The 22,999-nt window shown below is 41.9% G+C and overlaps 1 protein-coding gene across 1 annotated transcript in view; it reads left to right on the top strand.

Moving 5' to 3' along the window:
- The first annotated feature begins 2,397 nt into the window (after window positions 1-2,397).
- LOC111963941 (tumor necrosis factor receptor superfamily member 10B) overlaps window positions 2,398-22,999 on the top strand; it is a 31,924-nt gene continuing 11,322 nt past the window's right edge. Inside the window, exons 1-3 of the mRNA XM_023987542.2 lie at window positions 2,398-2,651; window positions 20,002-20,173; window positions 21,414-21,545. Of these exons, the coding sequence (XP_023843310.1) occupies window positions 2,619-2,651; window positions 20,002-20,173; window positions 21,414-21,545 (337 nt within the window). The 5' untranslated portion in view covers window positions 2,398-2,618. The remainder of the gene's footprint in view (window positions 2,652-20,001; window positions 20,174-21,413; window positions 21,546-22,999) is intronic.

Below are 22,999 nucleotides of genomic sequence, written 5' to 3'. Positions count from 1 at the left end.
AGCCTGTCAGGAAGTCAAGGACCCAGTTGCACAGGGAAGGGTTCAGACCCAGGGCCCTGAGCTTAGTGATAAGCTGGGAGGGTACTAAGGTATTGAAGGCAGAGCTTTAGTCGATGAACAGCATTCTCACATGAGTATTCCTCTTGTCCAGGTGGGATAGGGCAGTGTGCAGTGCAAAGGCGATTGCGTGGATCTGTTGGGGCGGTGATATGATACTTGACTCTCAAAGCACTTCATGATGACAGAGGTGAGTGCTACCGGGCGGTAGTCATTTAGTTCAGTTGCCTTAGCTTTCTTGGGTACGTGAACAATGCTGGACATCTTGACGCAAGTGGGGACAACAGACTGAGATAGGGAGAGGTTGCAAATGTCAGTGATGGCCATATTTTACCAAAAAGAACCGTTTTAGTCAGAGACGTATAAGTGGTCTTAGTTTGTAGAGTGGGTAACAGGACATTCCTTCGCTCTCTCCATGTCTTTTGTCAATGGAGCATTTCCCTAGCATAGTTGGCATACCAGTTGTCAACATGGACCCAGYCACACTCATACAAATGCTGCACAACTCAGTCAAAACAACATGCTACATACAGTYCGATGATCAAGCTGCAATATAGTCTTGTTCACCATCTGGTTAAGTTATCATAGAGAACCTAGCCTAGCAAGGGAGGATGTCAATGTGACCAATATTAACTCTGTAGACCTGTTGCATCTGGTCATTCACATAGGAGTGAAGTTCAGAGCCTACAGCGTTCTAATCATACCTCCAGATGTGGCATTACCTGTGGAACTACAGCTAATTTGCATCTTGGGTTGCTTGACTAAGCCTTTACCTTATTTGATACCCAAAACACATGTCCAATGGAAGCCAGAGTTTATCCAATGGTATTGAATTATACCATTACACCATTCTGGAGATGGACTGTAGATCTACATTTAATTGAGAGTCGTAGTAAGTCCTGCCAGTGTAAATTTAATTCCACACAGAAAGGGCGATTCAGTGCTATGCTGTTGTTTTTTCCAGCTGTGCAGTGCCAAAGCCTGACACTATAAATATGGTCTCAGAAAACCAGAAACACTTTACATTGACACTAAATATGAGAAATTCATAGACATAAATACGTTGGAATTGTTTTTAAATATGTGACGATTTGCAATATCAACCAATTTGAGAGTAATTTTCATGGAAATACCATTCAAACAGATTCATTTAAATTACTGTAAGTTAAGTTTCACTTCTTTTATTTTATGGTCAAAAATACTTTACAGACAGATAAATGGGAAGTAGGCATAGGCTAGCCAGTGAACTGACCTAGTAATTCCTAATTCTTTACTCTGTACTTGAGTAAAGTCACAGGTTTGCTGATTGCACAATATCACTGTTGCCTCACTGTCTGGCACTGGCAGAATGGATCCTATGATTTAAAGGAACTATCCAGTGAAAATCTCACTTTCGAAAGTTCATATTCTGTTAACTCATACCCAATTAATGTTGTTGACTCATCCTATACTCGTAAATGGGGCCAAGCATGAATTGGAGAAAAAGCATTTTTTAAAGCCACCTCAAACAGAGCATTTCCAAAATGCTTGCTACTTCCTCATAGAGGACGATGTCATCTTCCTGACGAGGATGAGCTGGTCGACACACGTGAATATTTTTGATGACCAGTATACGCCCACACCATTGTTGCTGGGGTATGGTCACACCATTCCAAAACAGAAAAGCTGCTTTTTAACATACATGTACTTAATAAAAATAATATGGAAGGAAAACAATTTCACTCATATTGTACTTAATTATTGATCATATTTCATAGAAATCTGAAACACTGGACAGTTACTTTAAAGAAGCAATCACGTGTTGGAATTCCCCAGGGTGCAATTGTTTACTCCTAATGACTCAGGTGATGCGAGAGCCATACATATGGCTTATTCAGGTAGGCCTACGTTACAGAAGGTTCAGATATAGTACACTTGATATTATCGGCAAACATTGTAATCCGCAATATATTTAACACAAAATGTTGGAATGAATGAAGTAGATGGCAGGTAGGTAGCCTAGTGGTTAAGAGTGTTGGGCCAGTAACTAAAAGTTAGCCGGTTTGAATCGCTGAGCCGACTTGGGGGAAAATCTGTTGATGTGCCCTTGAGCAAGGCACTTAACCATTATTGCACCTGTAAATTGTTCTGGATCGGAGCGTCTGCAAATGACTCAAATGTAAAGAGAAAAAATACTCTATCCAATSTGCATAAAATATTATATTTATTGATGTCAACCTGCTTCTAAGTTAACTCATGGGAGTGACATTCTTTTTTTTTTCTCTCCAACTGAAGTTATGTGATTGGTGTATGGGCATGACGTCAATGAGTATAGAGGACTTACTTTGAAAGAAGTATGCCATTGGTAGTGGGACTGTCCCAAGTGAGAGTGCTCAAGGCTGACAACTCTTCAGTATCTTTTTTATATATAACTAAATGCATGGAAACAACCGCATGTTTTAATAGCGGATTTTTTTATTTACAATGTTTTTCTTTTGCAAGTAGTCGTGTTTTGAGGAAGTTTTAGATTTCATAACGAGGTTGAATTTTGGATGATAGTCGCTTGAGTTCGGAGTTCCAAGATGAACTTCAATCTGACGTTCATCAAAAGTTCGGTAAGAAAATAAAATATTGTACAGTGCCACATAGTAAACTATGTTGTTTTATTATGTTTTGATAACACTGAAATGTATGAGACGTGTATCACTCTATTCGAGAAGTGTGTCGCCGATAATTGCAGCCTATAGCCTGTCAAGACCACTGGTTGAACTGAACTGAAGTGATTAGTTGAAGTATGAACGATACAAAGTCATTTTACTTTTTACAAATAGTAGCCAATGGCGCGATGCTATGGAGATTAAATACTTTGTATAACCTGTTACAAACGAAGACTTAAATTTACCCGAAGTTTATAACTTGCTCTCGGCAAGGGGCCACGCTCGAGCAGCCGCTGCGCGGCTGATCAAGAGAAGCAATAGGCTACTGCAATCTCAGCCATCCATTAGATAACATTTCTCAAGACGTATTGGTTTAACTATAACTTTCGGTAGTGTCTCAAGTTGTAGCCCACGTGCAGTAGAACACCATGGCGTGATAACTGCTGCGCATTTTAAGTGGTGTGTGTTTGTTTACTGGGAAACAGTATTGGAAGTGTATACTGTACGCTCCTCTACTGTACATATGGTGTATAATTTCGACCCCTTCCCCCATGACAACAGTCACCATCTGGTGCTGAACATGATCCCACGCTATTAATTCAGCCCCCAGGCATCAGCACTGTCTTGGACATTGGGTCAAACAAACCAGACCCTGCTGGCATCTTCTAAATTGGTGTCTTATAACAGTTTTAAACATTGGCTAAATGGCTGTCATGATTTAATTATATGATTGTATATATTTCTTTATATTCTTGTATAGGCTAGTTATTACCTTGATGTGAATGGGGGTACATATACTTGTTAGTTTGTACCTACATTTTAATAACACCTCACTACAGTTTAGTGTCGATCAATACATGGTTTAGCACCTCTTTACTTGTAGTTGAAGTACAAAGTATGTAGAACTCATGGTATGCAGAGAAATGTGGTCTGCAAAATATCACAGCTTCAATATTCATGAATACATTGCGGGAAATGAATTTTAACTGTCCTAGATTCCTAGGTCACACATGCACACACACAGACAGACAGAAGCACACACACACACACACACACACACACACACACACACACACACACACACACACACACACACACACACACACACACACACACACACACACACACACACACACACATTCCTATATATTTAATTGAGAGTCGTAGTAAGTCCTGCCAGTGTAAAGTTTATTCCACACAGAAAGAGCCATTCAGTGCTGTGCTGCTGTTTTTTCCAGCTGTGCAGTGCCAAAGCCTGACACTATAAATATGGCCTCAGTAAAACCTGAAACACTTTACCTTTGATAAAAGACCATTTGGGTTTGACACTAAATATGAGAAATTCATAGACATAAATACGTTGGGATTGTTTTTAAATGTGTGACGATTTGCAATATCAACCAATTTGTGTGTAATTTTGATGGAAATACCATTCAAACAGATGCATTTATTGCCACACAACCATAGGTTGGTGGTATTTGCTATTTTATTGTCAGTTGGTTAATGGTTATTGTCAGTTGGGTAGGGGTAGGCAACATAAAAGGACATCACTTTTCCATTTCTACAAGTCAGCACCAGGGGTTGTTTTGGACAGAATAGCCTAATCACCAGATCCAAGTTTGAAGTCATGCATTGCTCCGCTACTTGACTTTGCTTTCTGGTGTGGCGATGTCATTGTTTATCTTTTCTGTAAACTACAGAAACTTCTGGAGTCTTCTCACCAGTCAGTGCTTGTTGCTAGGGGACTATGCGGGGGACTTTCAAACCCCTTAACCCCTCTCCATTGCAAATGACTGCAGTGTATGTACATGTCCCTTTAGTAAATACTGATTTACGGATTATCAGTGGCATCAATCTAGTCGTGCCCAGTATGGGTTCACACAGGAAATCTCTGAGGTCAACAACAAAAAAAGACAAACATCAAGGAGTTATAGGCCTACCTACTACTTCTATATTAGTAGAAGAACAAGTTCAAAAGTGTTGCTTAGGATATTGGTCAACAGAGTGATTGTTTCTGCTACTTCATGGTAGATATTGGTCACGTGGAAAACATAGGCCTATTCTCTAGAACCGCATTTTAGAATATGTCTCTTCAACACTAGAACCGCATTTTAGAATATGTCTCTTTAACACTAGAACCGCTGGGCCTAGAGGGACCCCCCTTCAAGCTAATGAGCAGTCATTCTGACTGCGAAAATTCTAAGAGTGCAATAAATGTCATATAAAATAATCATTTGGTTATGTTTCTGAAGGTAACACAAAAACATTTAAGGATTGTATTTTTGAATACCATCTCTGGTATAATGAAATAGAATGGTACCAGGCTGGCACCTCTTACATTCCACTGCAAGCACTTGCATGGATAAAGTAGAGAAGTCACATGCAGACTACAGCCTACATTACGATGCAACCCCAGTGCAAGCATTGTAATAAGAAGGCAGGTGTCAACATCCACTCACACGTCTTTCTGTTCTGTTGTCAATTAGAGTTCATATCAAACCTCAGAAAGTAAGAGGAAGGATGTGGGGAACAGCTGTGACGGTGTCAATGTATTTTAACACTATCATTTTTATCGCCAAGGACCAGAACAAAGGAAGTGATGTTTTAATATTTACGCCATTGAAGAGACATTCTACGTACTTTGAAATTCATTCTATGTTACTCAAAATTCATAATTCAAAGGTGTTGATAAGGAGTAGTGAAGGTGACATGTTCCTTTATTGACTCAACCACGGGTTCCTGGCCGTCAAAGATCTCAGCTTAATAGCCTCTGACAAAGACTTGTTTATCTGTTGTAAATGTTAGATTGACGTCATGTGTTCACCAAGATTTATCAGGAAATAACCTGTTGCCCACACCTTATGTATGACTCAGTTTCCTGTTTACTGTAGCCCCTGTAAACACATAGAGCAAGAGAGAGAGACATAGATACAGACAGACAGACAGCTGGCATTTATGACACCCGCTCAAGCTGAGGAACATGCCAAGACGTGTTTGATGTAGTTGAAGTTGCTCTTACATTCTCAAATGCATGCCTTCACTACAGTAGACCGATCAGTTTGATGCAGTTGTCATCCACCAATGACCTGTTACTCAGGGAACATACACTCAGTGGCCAATTTATTAGGTACCCTCATCTAGTACCGGGTCGGACCACCCTTTGCCTCCAGAACAGCCTGCATTCTTCGGGGTATGGACACGTTGCTCAATCAAGGTAACTAACGTGTGCCAGGAAAACATTCCCCCATACCATTACACCACCGCCACCAGCCTGTACCGTTGACACCAGGCAGGATGGGGCCATGGACTCATGCTGCTTACGCCAAATCCTGACTCTGCCATCAGCATGACCCAACAGGAACCGGGATTCGTCTTGCCATTCTCTACCTCTCTCATCAACGAGCTGTTTTTGCCCACAGGACTGCCGCTAACTGGATGTTTTTTGTTTGTCGCACCATTCTCAGTAAACCTTAGACACTGTCGTGCGTGAAAAACCCAGGATGCCAGCCATTTCTGAGATACTGGAACACGGCGAGCCTGGCACCGACAATCATACCACGCTCATAGTCGCTTAGGTCACTCGTTTTGCCCATTCTAACATTACATCTAACAGTAACTGAATGGCTCGATGCCTGTCTGCCTGCTTTATATAGCATGCCAAGGCCACGTGACTCACTATCTGTAGTAGCGAACCATTTTTGAGAACGGGATGGTGTACCTAATAAACTGGCCACTGAGTGTAGTTAGTGAACCTTGTACTTTATTTCATGGTACATCAGTTACCAGGTATTTATTAATAAATTAGATAGCCAAATGGAAACTACATGGTTTGTTTCTTTGGGGATTCATTAACCATCACAGTGCTTTACAGTGTAAAGAACACATTTCTCTGACTGTACTAGTAAAGTATAGATCTACTGAACTAGTAAAGTAGCCTACTAGTTCAACTAGAGCTGAATTCAAGAAAACTCAGACAGTTTGTGATGTCAGAATTATCTGAATTGAACACAGACATCTGTAACCGTGGCTGGGAGGGCATATGCTATCAATGACAGTGGCCACACTTCTGTTTAAAATTTGAGTTCAAACTGTCTCAAAGGTGTCTCGCAATCCTGCCAAGTTCTCTATGTATTTTTCCCTCCTAGATCTTAGACCAAAAAAATGCTCAAATGTTCAGAGGATGTTGAACGAGACCCAACCTTTGTTCATAGGTTGGGATAGTGTTTACAAAGACATAAATCATACGTTGAGATAGTCACTTAGGCCCTGTAGATCTGTTGGCCCAGACACATAGTCTGAATTTTTCCWCTGATGTGTTTATGGAGAAGACTATAAAGTATCCAGGGGCTTCAAATAGCTTTTTACTTGGAGACACCCCTGTTAAGGAGCTAATGTGATTGTCTTTGGAACAAGTTAATGGATTCAGGATTCTCTAAAGAGATTTGTGAGTGAGTCACTCTTCTCTTTCTCTCCGTCTTCCCATCTTTCTCTCTCTCTCTCTCACGCCGCACTTTCAACAGCCTACCTACATCTGTGTCATTCCTTTCTAACTCGGGCAAATTTGATATACACGAGTTAAAAAGAACATAATCTGCTCTAAAATGAGCGCAAAAACTTCAACTCAATCTAGTAGGTTAAGTTGGCTAAGTATGGTGTTACCGCYAAGTTAGTTTCACAGAAAGTCCAACTCTTTGTCCATAAAGAGTAGTTAACTCTATGGAACACCTGTTTGAGTCTCCTTACCACAACTCTTAGACATTACAGTGCACGTCTTTCTCACACTTCATCGAGTCAGATTTATTGTGGTCACTCAGAGTCTCATTGTCAGTCATGTCACCAACCACAAGTGTTTGGCTTTGAGCAGGAATTTCGTCATAACTAACGTCACAAAGGTTGTTTACACCTCGTACTGAGGTGAAAGCCAACTAACCAACTAACCTAACCTGTCACTCACTGTAACCCAGCGTCACACACAGGCACACACAAACACAATGTGCTATGGTACAGTAATCAATGAACCCTACCCCCATGAGAAAACTCAGTGTGTGTGTGTGTGTGTGTGTGTGTGTGTGTGTGTGTGTGTGGTGTGTGTGTGTGTGTGTGTGTGTGTGTGTGTGTGTGTGTGTGTGTGTGTGTGTGTGTGTGTTTGTTCCCTGAGTATAAATAACTGCCGGAGCGGATACGGCCCAGTGGCTCTCGGGCCCGGCCTTGACTAGAAGGACTAGGACTGTCGAGAGAGAGAGAGAGAGAGAGAGAGAGAGAGGAGCTGAACCCGACATGAAGCCTCTGCATTGTCTGGGCCTTCCTGTACTCCCTGGGAGGAGGGGGCCACACCGTTTCACACGCTCCCTACTGATACGCTGTGCGCGTGACTGGGGAAACTGTATGTGTGTCATTGTATTTTGGTGGCTTCGTGTCATGTTTGTGTGTTTGTGTGTGTGTGTGTGTGTGTGTGTGTGTGTGTAACTGTGCGTGTGTTGTTGTGGTTATTGTTGTGTCTTTTTGGTGGCTTTATGTACTGCTCCATATTTGTCTGTGCTGTTTCTCATATAACAAAGTCAAACTTTCACCCCCCCATATGTTTTTATGTTACACTCTTAGAAAAAAGGTGCTATCTAGAACCAAAAAGGGTTCTTTGGCAGTCCCCATAGYAGAACCCTTTGAAGAACCCTTTTTGTTTCCAGGTAGAACCTTTTTGGTTACAAATAAAACCCTTTTGGGTTCCACGTAGAACCCTTTCCACAGACGGTTCTACATGGAACCCAAAAAAGTTCAACCTGGAACCAGTACGGGTTCTTTTATGGGGACAGCCAAAGAACCCTTTTGGATCCCTGTTTTCTAAGTGTCTGATGAAGAATAGCTGTGGTGGGTGAGTAACTTGTTCTTAATGATACAAGCTGGGATGTACCATACCCCAGACCCCTACCACAGAAGAGGTATGCGTACTGCATACAGTATGTCACCTGGTTTAGTCCTGAAAGACATAACCAGAGCATGTCTTCTCCTCCCAGCTTTAAAAGAAAAGCAGGATTTATCTCAGAAGTAGAAGACCAGTTTACTTTCAGCATCTTGTCAGGGTTATCTATGTGGGTTTGAATGGTAAAGTAGTTTAGCGTGAGCTTACTCAGAGTAAAATTAGTCAATTGAACACACTCACATTCAGGAATTTCCAGATTTAAAGGAGGAGAGAAACTAAAGTAAAGGAGTGGTGAGTCATCAAAACATGAATGGATGAATTTCTAAATTATACACTGCCATGAGGAATGTTGCTAGTGTACGTGTGTTGTCAGTCAAACGTGTAATTGATATACGGTATTGTACATTTGGCTACAAGGCAGTGTTTTGTAATGSTATTCAAGGTTACCTAATGTTTACATGGATTTATAGGTAGAAAAGATAATAGAGCAAGGGTCTGAACAGACTAAGAACAAGATGTGGTTTGTGTCCTGAAGAACAGTCAAACTGAAAACCCGCAACAAATACCTTGTTTCTTGTTGTTGCCTTTTAGTTTTGGTCTTTCAGTAGTTCAAGACACAAACCACAAAGGGTCTTGTTCTTAGCCAGGTACTTTATTTAGGGGTGACTGGGATGAGTAATAGTTGAATGTTGTGTCGTGTGAAGACTTATAATATAGGTCCCCAGGAAGTTGTAAAACTGGCCTAATACAGTGATTATAAGCAATTGACCCACAAGACACCATCCCTCGTCTATCTATTGGCACGTTTACAATGGATAAGGGACTGTTTCTGTCCAACTATATCGCAACCCTAAATAAATGGGGGTAAAATAGACACTGAATGAAATCAGGGAATTTAGACAGTTCTTTTTCGTTTGCTATTAGGACATAGCTAGATCTACATAAAATATGACATGGGGCGCAAACCCCTCTTGACATCACACACACACACACACACACACACACACACACACACACAACACACACACACACACACACACACACACAACACCCACACACACTGTCACCCAAGACCCACTTCAATTTGCTTACCGCCCCAATAGATCCACAGACGATGCAATCGCCATCACACTGCTCACTGCCCTAGCATGTAAGAATGCTGTTCATTGACTATAGCTCAGCATTCAACACCATAGTACCCTCCAAGCTCATCATTAAGCTCGAGGCCCTGGGTCTGAGCCCCGCCCTGTGCAACTGTGTCCTGGACTTCTTGACAGGCRGCCCCCAGGTGGTGAGGTAGGAAACAACACCTCCAGTTTGCTGATCCTCAACACCGGGGCCCCACAAGGGTGCGTGCTCAGTCCCCTCCTGTACTCGCTGTTCACCCATGACTGCATGGCCAAGCACGCCTCCAACTCAATCATCAAGTTTGCAGACGACACAACAGTAGTAGGCTTGATTACCAACAATGACGAGACAGCCTACAGGGAGGAGTTGAGGGCACTGGGAGTGTGGTGCCAGGATAATAACCTCCCACTCAACGTCAACAAAACAAAAGAGATGATCGTGGACTTCAGGAAACAGCAGAGGGAGCACCCCTCTATCCACATCAACGGGACAGCAGTGGAGAAGGTGGAAAGTTTCAAGTTCCTCGCTGACGAACTGAAATGGTCCACCCACACAGACAGTGTGGTGAAGAAGGCGTAACAGAGCGCCTCTTCAACCTCAGCAGGCTGAATACATTTGGCTTGACATCTAAAACCATCATAAACATTTACAGATGCACAATTGAGAGCATCCTATTAGGCTGTATCACCGCCTGGTATGGCAACTGCACCGCCTGCTACCACAGGGCTCTCCWGWGGGCAATGCGGTCTGCCCAACACATCACCGGGGGCAAASTACCTGCCCTCCAGGACACCTACAACACCCGATGTCACAGGAAGGCCAAAAAGATCATCAAGGACAACAACCATCCGAGCCACTGCCTGTTCACCCCGCTATCATTCAGAAGGTGAGGTCAGTAAAGGTGCATCAAAGCTGGGACCGAGAGACTGAAAAACAGCTTCTTTCTCAAGGCCATCAGACTGTTAAATAGCCATCACTAGTACATTAGAGGCTGCTGCATATATAGATAGACTTCAAATCACTGTCCACTTGAATAAATGGAACACTAGTCACTTTAAAATTGTTTACATATCTTTCATTACTCATCTCATATGTATATACTGTATTCTATACTATTCTACGGTATCTTAGTCTACGCCGCTCTGACATCGCTCATCCATATATTTATACATTTTTAATTCCATTCCTTTACTTAGATTTGTGTGTATTGGGTATATGTTGTGAAATTGTTAGAAATTACTTGGAGCTAGAAACACAAGCATTTTGCTACACCCACAATAACATCTGCTAAACACGTGWATGTGACCCATACAATTTTATTTTATTTTATTTGACATCAACTTTTGCGATTTCGAAACATCTGTCAAACAATCATTTCCATGCGAAGTGTCCCTTTAAGTGTCTCTCCACGTTCTGTGTCTCTTCATCTCAGCCTACCTTCCTCTTAGCAATACTTTCCTTGACTAATCGGAACCTCCGTAACAGGGCCTGTTTCCTCCATCCGCCTGTCCAGTTAATCTGAGCGGATGGGTGTTCAGTATTCCCACTGTCACGTATTTCCCTCCCAGATAATAGATGAGAGAATAGGCGAGGCTAATGGGAAAGGCATGATTGGGATACGGAGGAGGGTCAGGGTCCCAAATCTCCCACTCTCCGGATCCAGGGGCGTAATGAGGTACAGCGTGCTGCTCCTTATATCAGATACGGCGATGATTGAAATCATCTGTCCTGTATCAAATAAAGTACATTCTCCCCTGGCCCTTCTACTGTGTGTGCATGTGTGTGTACACTGTGCTCACTTGTGTGTGTGTGTGTGCGTGCGTACGTGTGTGTCTTTCCTTCGCTCTCCCTGAGATAATGAGGCTCACTGTACGACCCACAGGAGGGGAATTAAACTCCTGTAAATGCCACATTGATAACTTGCTCCACTGAAAGGGGGTCCTGTCATTCAGCAATAAATACAATCTCAGTGTACACGGTGGCATGTGTTGAATGTGCCAGGGCAATTTGGAAGTACCCGAATGCAGTGACAGGAACTGGTTGAGAGTGCGGCTCAGTGATGCTCAGATAGGCTGCAGTCCATTCATTCTCTCTCTCTCTCTCTCTCTCTCTCTCTCTCTCTCTCTCTCTCTCTCTCTCTCTCTCTCTCTCTCTCTCTCTTCTCTCTCTCTCTCTCTCTCTCTCTCTCTCTCTCTCTCTGTCTGCCATGTGCAGGGCAGGATGTCTGCTGTACTGTACAACACTAGAGTGTTTAGTATTGGTGGGCTGCCAGAGACAAGGGATTGTGGCTTTAGGACTTGGAGGGCTCTCTCTCAACGCTGAGGTTGAGGTGGCCACTCTGGTCCTCTTCCTTACAAAACATATACCACATTGCGGCTGGTCAGTGTGTGCGTGTGTGTGTGTGCTGTCTAGTGTTTAGATAAGGGTATGGTGAGGGATATTGTCTTCTGCAGCACTTAGCATTGTTAGCCATTATACCAGGGTACTGTAACTACAAGGAAATAACCAGTGTAATATGAAAAACACAAAAAGGTGTGTGAAAAGTGGTAAGGCCTGTAGGAAAGAATAGCTTTGTAGCTGTGATGTTGGTCGATCCGGTTTTGATGTCTGCATTTAGGACTTGATACTGTACAATATGTCAGTCTGTCTACCCAGTTTCATACCAAGAGCTTACTGTACATGTACAGAAGTGATTTTGTGCAGAATACAGATGTTTTTCTAGTGGTGTAAAGTACTTAAGTAAAAAATACTTTAAAGTACTACTTCGTRTTTTAGGGTATCTGTACTTTACTATTTATATTTTTTGACTACTTTCACTTTTACTTAAAGATTCATAAAGAGAATACTCCAAACATTTTCCTTGACACCCAAAAGTACTTGTTACATTTGGAATGCTAAGCAGGATATGAAAGTGGTCCAAGTAGCCTAGTGGTTAGAGTGTTGGACTAGTAGCCTAGTGGTTAGAGTGTTGGACTAGTAGCCTAGTGGTTAGAGTGTTGGACTAGTAACTGAGAAATTGCAAGATCGAATCCCTGAGCTGACAAGGTACAAATCTGTCGGTCTGCCCCTGAACAAGGCAGTTTTAACCTGCTGTTCCTAGGCTGTCATTGAAAATAAGAATTTGTTCTTAACTGACTTGCCTTGTTAAATAAAGGTAACGTTAAAAAGAATTCACGCACTTATCAACAGAACATCCCTGGTCATCCCTACTGCCTCTGATCTGGCAGACTCACTAAACACACATGCTTCGTTTGTAAATTATGTTGTAATGTTGGAGCGTACCTCTGGCTATCCGTAAATTAAGAAAATGGTGCCGTCTGGTTAGCTTAATATAATGCACCTGAATTTAAAATTATTTTTACTTTTACTTTTGATACTTAAGTATATTTTAAACCAAATACTAATAGACTTTTACTCAGTTAGTATTTTACTGGGTGACTTTTACTTTTACCTGAGTCATTTTCTATTAAGGTATCTTTACTTTTACTCAAGTATGACAATTGGGTCCTTTTTCACCACTGCTTTTTCCCAATTCAACACTTGAGCAGCAAACCTCAGTCACACAAGAAACTCTCACACTCTAATGGCCATGGCTCAATGGGAAAATTCCATTGTTAGATATTCCTCCCCATAAAGTGAACTTTTCCCTCTGTGGGGCGCCTATAAACTGCTGAGAGAAGAACAGGTTTGTCTGTGAGGATGGGATGGCTGCTGAATGGCGGAATCTAGTGATCCACAGGCCCAAGAATGCACTCAGACAGGAAATTATGTCACCGTTCAGCAGTCCTGTGTGTGTGTGTTTGTGTTCTTTCCAGTATAGACAGGCCACCTGGCTTTTGATTGGGCACATAACCATGGTTACCCTTCTAAGCAAGCCTGATTACTGTCTGTGGGATTCGCCATGGTTTCTCTACTTCTTTTTATATGATGTGGTTCCAATGCATGGCTCAAGCTCTCCTCTCTCCTTCCCTGGTTGTGTTTTTCTCCTTTTTTCCTTCTTTCCTTCTCACAAATTTCAGAAAATGAACACATACTTGCACACTGTCATTTTCCTCGCTTGCCTTCTTTTTCACACGGCCTCAGTCACACTCAAGTCTTTTACTCCCTCTATACAATCTTACAAGCTGTTATAATCCTCTCTCCCTCTCGCTTGTTCTCTGTTTGTGCCTGCAATTTCTCTCTCTCTCGCTCTCTCTCCCTTCTCTCTTTGGCTCTTCTCTCTCACAATAGCCCTATTCCCACTGCGAGATATGAAGGAGAGTCTGTGGCGCAGTGGTGAAAGAGATTCCCCCGACCACTGGGACCTGTGGTGCCACCTCTGAAATCATCATACATTGTTACAACATATCCTATTTGTATGATCTACATTTTACATGTTTTTGCTGGGGATGGGCTTCCATAGTTTTACGTGGCTCAGTGTAGCCGGCAGCTACTGTGGCAATTTCAGAATGTAACAGACTGTTACTGCAATTGCAGGTAAAAACTCAATAAAACAAGTCTCAAATGTTAGGAAAATGTCAACATTTCAGCTGTTTCAAAAACATTGCTCTGCTCTGACCATTTATACTGTAGAGGTGTTGGCTCAACGAGACAATTCTGTTCGTACTGCTCGATGCCTAGCGAGTATACAAGTTTACATTTGAGTAATATGTGCAGTTGACGGTATTTTTATGAAAAGTGTAGTAGGTGTGAAGAGGCTCTGTGTTTAGATGAAGCTAAATGGTGTGATTGTGAGTGCTCTGCCGGTCGTCGGCCCCTCCGCTCTACCTCCCTGTGTCTGTGGAAAGTCTGACATGAGCAGATAAAACGGGGAGAGTAGGTGGGAGGGGGGAGAAGGAGAGAGCAGCAGGAAACTCCCTGTGAACAACAAGACATGACCACCTTCCAGAGAACCAAGTCAGGAGCGACAGGAGCTTAGAGTCAGGAGTCAACTCTGTTATCAACAGCAGCCTGTCAGTCAGGAGTCAACCTCAGTCTGACAAGATGGCAACTCCAGTCTGTTAGTCAGAAGTCAGCTCCAGTCTGTTAGTCAGAAGTCAACTCCAGTCTGTTAGTCAGAAGTCAACTCCAGTCTGTTAGTCAGGGGTCAAAACCCACTAGTGTTCCAGGAATGCCCCTGGTTCAGAAGATTGACCCCAAGAGACACATGTAAGAAGTGGTGTGTTATGATGAGCTTCTGTTGGTTGTCATCGACAAAGTGGAGTTTTATAATACCATTGCAACCGTTGCTACACACAGGGAAAAAAGTGCTACCTAAAAGGGTTCTTCAGCTGTCCCCATAGGAGAACTCTTTGAAGAACCCTTATTGGTGCCAGGTAGAACCCTTTTGGTTCTAAGTAGAACTGTTTTGGGTTCCATGTTGAACACAGGGTTCTACATGGAACCAAAAAGGGTTGTCCTATGGGGACAGCCGAAGAACCCGCTTGGAACCCTTTTTTCTAAGAGTGTATGTTTCTCCAGCGTCTTCGTTTACCAGCTATTGCCCYTGCACACACAGACTTATTCTGAAAACGGTAACTCTACCTTTTGAGGAAAGTCTACCTACTATTGGTACTATACTTTTTTTTGTTATAGTACCCAAAATTGTATGTTTACATGCACACTGATAATTCAATATTAAACTGATTATGGCAGTAAGCCGAGAATGGAAATAGTCTTGTAAACACCTTACATAGCTTATCTTCATCGGCATAAGGTCAAAATCAAAGTAAGTGCATGCCAATTAAAATTCCTGGTTTTCGAAACAATCGTTCAAATTATTAGGACATGTAAACCGTTTAAATGGCGTTCCAGCGGTGTATCTGATCTGCACCTGTGCCACACCGGCAGCTCAAGTCTCCCTGTTATGCGCGAGTGAAGTGAGTTTAGAAAAACTGAAAGTATGCATCTTAGAAATAGTTTTCACACAGAAACCTTATACGTCCGATCTCAGAATCAAATAGGCTTCACAAAAATAACATGGTCACTGTGGTAGAATGTTTATTTTGATTAGGCGATTTTCTGCATTAACAAAAGTTTTTGATTTCAGACATGTCCATGTAAACAGGATTATTAGGGAAATCGTTCTTAAAAAGCACGTAAACATTTMAAACAAACTATTAGATTAATCTGACTATCCACAATAATTAAATTATTCTATGCATGTATCTGTGCTCAGTGACTTCCATATATCTGTGATTTAATTTGACCATGGGAAAAATAAAAGAGCTATTGCCTAAAAATGATGGGTTCAATTAAACTGAGCCCTGTGTGCGAGGTATGGGGGTCGGAGGGTGATTGGATAAGGCGGGGTACAAGAGAGCCAAAACCTCCCAAAACTAGGCCGCTCATTTACACGGGAAGGTTCGCGTTACGTCCGAGGCGGTTTGTGGTGGTGTCGCATGTCAGCCCAGTCAAAGAGCCCGGCTTTAAGAATGTGGGTCATTTGAAGTAGAGGAACTAAAGCTTGTTGTTCGGCCGTGAATAGGGCCTTCTCACAATGACACGATGAAAAGGTGTGTGAACAAACACCCATGCCTGGGGGACACACTAAAGTCCTCTGCCGTATTCTTTTCTGTCCCTCCATCCATGCAAGCCCTGTTATTATCTAGCACATGAATGGATTACTGGGATGATGGGAATCAATCTGTTATAGGCAGCAACGTGCTAGCTTTAGCTATAAGATATCTTATCTCTTTACTAGGGAGGATCATGGTCATCCAAGACAATAGGTTTAACCAATATGACATTTTGAATAGGTTGAAATGGTTTGGATGAGCTTTGAACTCTCATAAGCGTCTGTTTGTCTATGTGTAAAAAAAAATATTGGTGCAAGGAGAGGGATGGAAGCAACATTGTGACAAATGCAATCTGTTTTTAACTCCCTTCATGTCTTTAACCCTTGAATCTTCTCTGAACACCAGAACAGTGATGCCACCTGGCCATTCAACATTGTCAGAATCCTACTTCAACTGTACTGAATGACTCATTCACTCCACACTCCACACCTTCATTTAAAACCAGTACCTGGTGTAAACCTGTATACGAGGGCTGACCCCAATTGGTCGACTGTTTGGTCGTTAGGCAGTTGGTCGACCGAAATTATTTTAGTTGAGCAGTAACAAATATACAGTTGAAGTTGGAAGTTTACATACACTTAGGTTGGAGTCATTAAAACTCGTTTTTCAACCACTCCACACATTTCTTGTTAACAAACTATCGTTTTGGCAAGTCGGTTAGGACATCTACTTTGTGCATGACAAGTAATTTTTCCAACAATTGTTTACAGACAGATTATTTCACTTATAATTCACTGTATCACAATTCCAGTGGGTCAGAAGTTTACATACACTAGTTGACTGTGCCTTTAAAGAGCTTGGAAAATTCCAGAAAATTTTGTCATGGCTTTAGAAGCTTCTGATAGGCTAATTGACATAATTTGAGTCAATTGGAGGTGTACCTGTGGATGTATTTCAAGGCCTACCTTCAAACTCAGTACCTCTTTGCTTGACATCATGGGAAAAACAAAAGAAATCAGCCAATCAACCTCAGAAAAATAATTGTAGACCTCTACAAGTCTAGTTCATCCTTGGGAGCAATTTCCAAACTCCTGAAGGTACCACGTTCATCTGTACAAACAATAGTACACAAGCATAAAAACCATGGAACCACACAGCCATTGTACCGCTCTGGAAGGAGACGCGTTCTGTCTCCTAGAGATTAACGTACTTTGGTGCYAAAAGTGCAAATCAATCCCAGAACAACAGCAAAGGACCTTGTGAAGATGTTGGAGGAAACAGGTACAAAAGTATCCATATCCACAGTAAAACAAGTCCTATATCGACATAACCTGAAAGACCGCTCAGCAAGGAAGAACTGCTGAACTGAAAAYGCGTGTGCGAGCAAGGAGGCCTACAAACCTGACTCAGGTACACCAGCTCTGTCAGGAGGAATGGGCCAAAATTCACCCAACTTATTGTGGGAAGCTTGTGGAAGGCTACCCAAAATGTTTGACCCAAGTTAAACAAGTTAAAGGCAATGCTACCAAATACTAATTGAGTGTATGTAAGCTTCTGACCCACTGGGAATGTGATGAAAGAAATAAAAGCTCAAATAAATAATTCTCTCTGCTATTATTCTGACATTTCACATTCTTAAAATAAAGTGGTGATCCTAACTGACCTGAGACAGGGAATGTTTACTAGGATTAAATGTCGGGAATTGTGAAAAACTGAGTTTAAATGTATTTGGCTAAGGTGTACAGTATGTAAACTTCTGACTTCAACTGTATATACACATTTGCGCTCATCTCAGTAAACTAATCCATTGCGGAGGCCTAGACTTAAAGCCATTGTATGCTTGATCCGAAAATGTGGATCGGAGGCAGAGGCATACAGAGGCCAAATCGAGCTCTGTACCGCATCGCCATGTGCCTTCCGAATTTTATAAACATAATTTCTAATCTACAATGTTTGTTATTTTGGTTACGGTAATTTCTGTTAATACATTCAATATTATTATTCCAGTCTTCCCGTTGGAGTGGACACGTTGTTTGCAGAGTGCACAACCTATGCTACACTTGTGAGTAACAAGTGTTGGTTTATGTCATTCCCTTTACGAGTTTTGTCAATTTAGTCATTGTCTTTTATTTGGAGGACTCCTGTCAATGTTGAGTAAGGATGCGCTCGCATAGAAGTAGACCTATAGGCTACCTGGCCTGCGAGCAAATGTAGGTATATAATTGTGCCCATTTGGGGATCTGATAGTATTTCTGATTGGTTTAATGCACCACCACTAATGACCTGTGGAGCTTCTCAAAGTAAGGTTTTCTTCACCTCAAACAGCAAGCAAATAATATCTGTTTTTACATTCATTGGGAATTACAGTAGTTCCTCAATGTTTTTGAAAAATCTTTCCAGTTCTCTCCCTTTCGATAACCACTCGGCGTGAAAGTGAAAAATGTCATGCRCTGATCCAGTGGAAACGTCATAAAATAGGCCTACCTTATTACTTCTTATTAGTGCTTGACTTGGACATAAATAGGTTCCGGTACTCATTTTGGGTGCTGGTTCTGTTTATATTTAGGTGCAGGAGCTCAAGCAGTAGAACATTTGAGGTGCCGGTACTCAGCTCCAGTGAGCTCCTGCCTAAGTCAAGCACCGCTTCTTATTCCTTGCACAAATAGCCTACAGCTGTGTCTGTCCCAAGGTCACTGGGTGGAAACTCTGAGGGCCCAGAATATTTTTGAATAGTTGGCAATGGCAATAGAAGTAACTTTTTCGGTTTGTATCATTTTCATTTAGATTTGGATAGAATTTTGATTAACCACATGACAATAGTTTTGAGATATTCTAAATTAAATTGAACTGTTTCATGAAAATGTGCATTTGAAAACCATAACTGACACGCAGATTGGTAGAAATGGTAAGATAAATTGGCATTCCACATGAGAAAGGTTGCCGACTCCTCGTGTAGCCTATTACCGGCAACTTCAGGAGAGTAATGGCAGAATCTGCGAAAGCCAGCAGGAGAGGGAGGAGAATAGTTGGGTCAGGTATCTAGATCTCTGGRGGTGTCTTGAGGCATTTGTCTTATTTTATCAAACTGTAGCTTAAAGCATTAGATAAGCTCAATGCATATAGTTGATTTGATTAAAACACATAGGGTGTATCTATATATGGAAAAATACACGTTTAAAAATGTAGACCAATCAATTGGTTGAAAGAACAGACGACTTCGGTCGCCCAAGATTTTCTGTTGTCGGGGACAGCCCTGCTGTGTACATACACATGTTATGTTGTTCTGTCCCTGTTTTCTAACTCTGTCCGGCTCTCCTAATTGGCTTTCCTGTGCAGATGTTCAGATCAGATAGTTCATACAAGGTTTCTTACGAGAACATATACAGTCCTCTGGGTGGGTGGGTGTGAACCTGGCAATGTGAACCTCTCCCTCCCTCCCTCCCTCCTGTTCTCTCTCTCTCTCTCTCTCTCTCTCTCTTCTCTCTCTCTCTCTCTCTCTCTCTCTCTCTCTCTCTCTCTCTCTCTTTCTCTCTCTCTCTCTCTTCCTCTCTCTCTCTCTCTCTCTCTCTCTGTCTCGCTCTCTCTCTTGCTGCACTGACAATCATCTCTTTCCAGGCCATCATTGTAAATAAGAATGTGTTCTTAATCGATTTGCCTGGTTAACTAAAGGTTAAATAAATAAATTAAATTCTCCTCCATCTCCCCCTCCATCCATCTCTTTCTCCCTCCATCCCCTTCTCTCTCCCTCCATCCCTCTCTCGTCTAGGTGGTGGTGTTCCTGCTGTGCTCTTGGCTGGTGTGCTGTGGGGCAGAGCTGAATGGCGTGGTGGCGACCCAGTGGTCCGGCGATGACAGGAACCGAACGCTGCAACACAAAAACTGTGTGGAGAACCAGCAGTACCTCCACCAGGGCCTCTGCTGTCTCAACTGCCAGGCTGGTAAGGAGAACCCAGTCCCAAAACCTGATCTAGAACCCAAGCGAGAATGTTGGTCTTATACACTGCCAGGCTATCAGTCAAGGCCAGACGAAACTGAGTTTCTAAAACCTGAGCCCGGAACCAGAACTAGAACCACCCCTTATGAACAGAACCAAGAACCCAATATAGAACCAGTCCTTATGATAAATTGTAAGCAGGCATTCCAGAGAGAAGGTAACTCGSACTGGGTGTACAGCTTCTTTAACATGGTTCCTATTAGAGTCTGTGCCTTAGGACAGGTTCTTATAGAGTCAGAGTAATGCCAAATATGTGAGGATAGCAAAGCAGAACCCATGCCCAAGCTAGCAGCTGGGAACCCAACCCATGCTTTTTAACAAAACCCAGTAGTAAACATTCAGGGAGTAGGGTTTGTTTTAAAAGTGGAAGTAGTCCCATTAAAACTGAACCACTGCCTTACTGATGCCAGCGCTGTGGAATGAGCCAAGGACATTATAGCAGTACTAGCGTCCTTGCTATTGCTAGGAAGCTATTGCTAACAAGCTATTACTATTGCTAGCATTAGCAAGCTAGCGAATACTTTTCGGATTAGATTACCTGTTTTGACCTTTTGGGTCAGTCAGGCAGACAGACAGATAGGGAAAGAAAGAGACAGGCCTAGGCGTAGAGATACACCCACAGTTGAAATACTTACACTAGTAAATTAGCTGCAATAAGATAGCATTTTGATAAGTCGCTAACTGCGCTGCCTCTATCTGTAGCTTGTTAGTCAGAAATGCCAATGACCTTTTCAAGCTTTTCCTCTGTACATTTCTCACGCTCCCTCGTTCCCTCGTTCATTCTCTTTCCCTCTCTTTCTGGTGTGATAGTATCTTTTCTCTGAACACATGATAATAAGCTGCCTAAAGCATTGCATGCATGAACAGAGCACGAAAAATGATAATGTTACATTACAATCAAGAAAGTAGACACAAAACCACTACCGTAGTATTAAGTTAACATATGCCATGCCAGTTAGCAAACACACACACACACACACACACACACACACACACACACACACACTACCATCACAACACACACATACGTAAGCACACTACCCTCTGTGTTACTCGAAGAAATGCTACAGGTTAAAGTTGTCCTAAATTTGGTTAAAGGTTAAATAAAACAATTAAAAAGGCTATAACAGAGTATTTGTATTTGTGTACAATTTCTATTAATTGATTGGTTTATTGGTCCACAGGTACATTCATGCTGAGGGCGTGCGACCGGGACATGGAGCAAGGGACGTGCATGCCCTGCGAACATGGCTTGTCCTACACAGAACACTCCAACGGGATGAACCGCTGCCTGCCCTGCACCCACTGTCGCATGGGTAATGGAGTCCTCTGACTTGTATTTGTAGTCCTGTAACTGTTGTTTGTTGTTTTACCTTTTACCTGCCCTCTTTAGCTGTCCTTAAAGGATTGTGTTACAACAAGTTTGTGTCGTTATAAGAAGAGACTCTCCATTTCACATGAAGTTAGCTATTTCTGGTCAATCAAGCAGAGTGACCCTATCTTTTGTCTGTTGCCAATTCATAAACTATTAACCAAGGTAGACAACCATTCTGGAAGGCTTTTCATGGAGCATTGGGCAATCACAGTTTAACTTGATAGACTTTTGTTCCAGAGAGGGCAGAATAATACATTGTGGCTTTCTCCCTGTTTTAAAAGCTCCATGGTAATATGATCCAGTGGTATTACATGGCATATGTGGGTGGGTCTTTGTTGTTTTGTTTCACACACACTGAATGCAGATTGTTTGTTACCTGTCTCAGGAGAGTCGTGTGTGTGGTTGCGTTACCTTGCACAGCAGTTGGATGTGATTGTGTTGTATTGTCTCCCACACCGTGTGTCTTTGTGCCAAACGAAAGGCCTGACCCAAAGAAAAGAGACTATGGAGACTACTGTTACAGGAGATTGACATGTTTTGTTCTTCCCCACTGGGCAAAACTGGTTGAAGCAACGTTGTTTCCATGTTATTTCAACCCCCAAAATCAATGTGATGGTGTGGGAAACTAATTGGATTTGCAAAAAGTAATCAACGTAAGGGCATTTAGTCATTTTTTCACTCAACTTTTAACCTAAATCCAATGACGTGGAAATTGTTTGTTGATTTCATGTTGAATTCACGTTAGTTGACAACTCAACCAAATGTAAATCAAAACTAGACGTGAACTAACATCGGTGCCCAGTGGCTAGTCACTGAGGTGTGGAGAAAGAACATTATTATATGAGTGCATCAGTGCATACACACCTCAGAGTCCACACTGTGTAAACAGACAAATCTTTGTCTTAAAACTCTCGCTCGAAAGCACAATTTTATTAAGTTGTGGTGTAAAAAATGATGTTTCAGAAGGCTTTCATCAAATAGTCTCTCACGCCTTATACAGAGAGAGCATCTAAGAAAAGACCGATTTAAATCAAAACTAAGAAAATGTATCCTCCAGCTACTATATCATCTTGTTAGTCTTTTTCTTTAGCCAGCTATATTACAAAGTTACTTTCTGCAGGATTACTTAAGAATTCATTTTCTTATCATTCACATGTTGTGAAATTGTTTTTTTATGGTTCTTGGGTCATTGTTTTAAAAGATTTTATGAGCGCACTATGATCTTTTGAGTAACGCAGTCAATTTAGTGGCTATTTTTGACCTTGGCATCGGTTTAGTTTATTGGTCCGACTCATATAAACATATGACTACACCTTACCTTACAGTGCCCTAAATACCTGGGTTTTTTTTTTTTAAATGCCTGATAAGGATATTGCAAGGTAATTGCATAAGAAT

The sequence above is a fragment of the Salvelinus sp. IW2-2015 genome, linkage group LG5 (assembly GCF_002910315.2).
Source record: "Salvelinus sp. IW2-2015 linkage group LG5, ASM291031v2, whole genome shotgun sequence".
Lineage (NCBI taxonomy): Eukaryota > Metazoa > Chordata > Actinopteri > Salmoniformes > Salmonidae > Salvelinus > Salvelinus sp. IW2-2015.
This window is presented reverse-complemented; position numbering and strand designations above follow the sequence as displayed.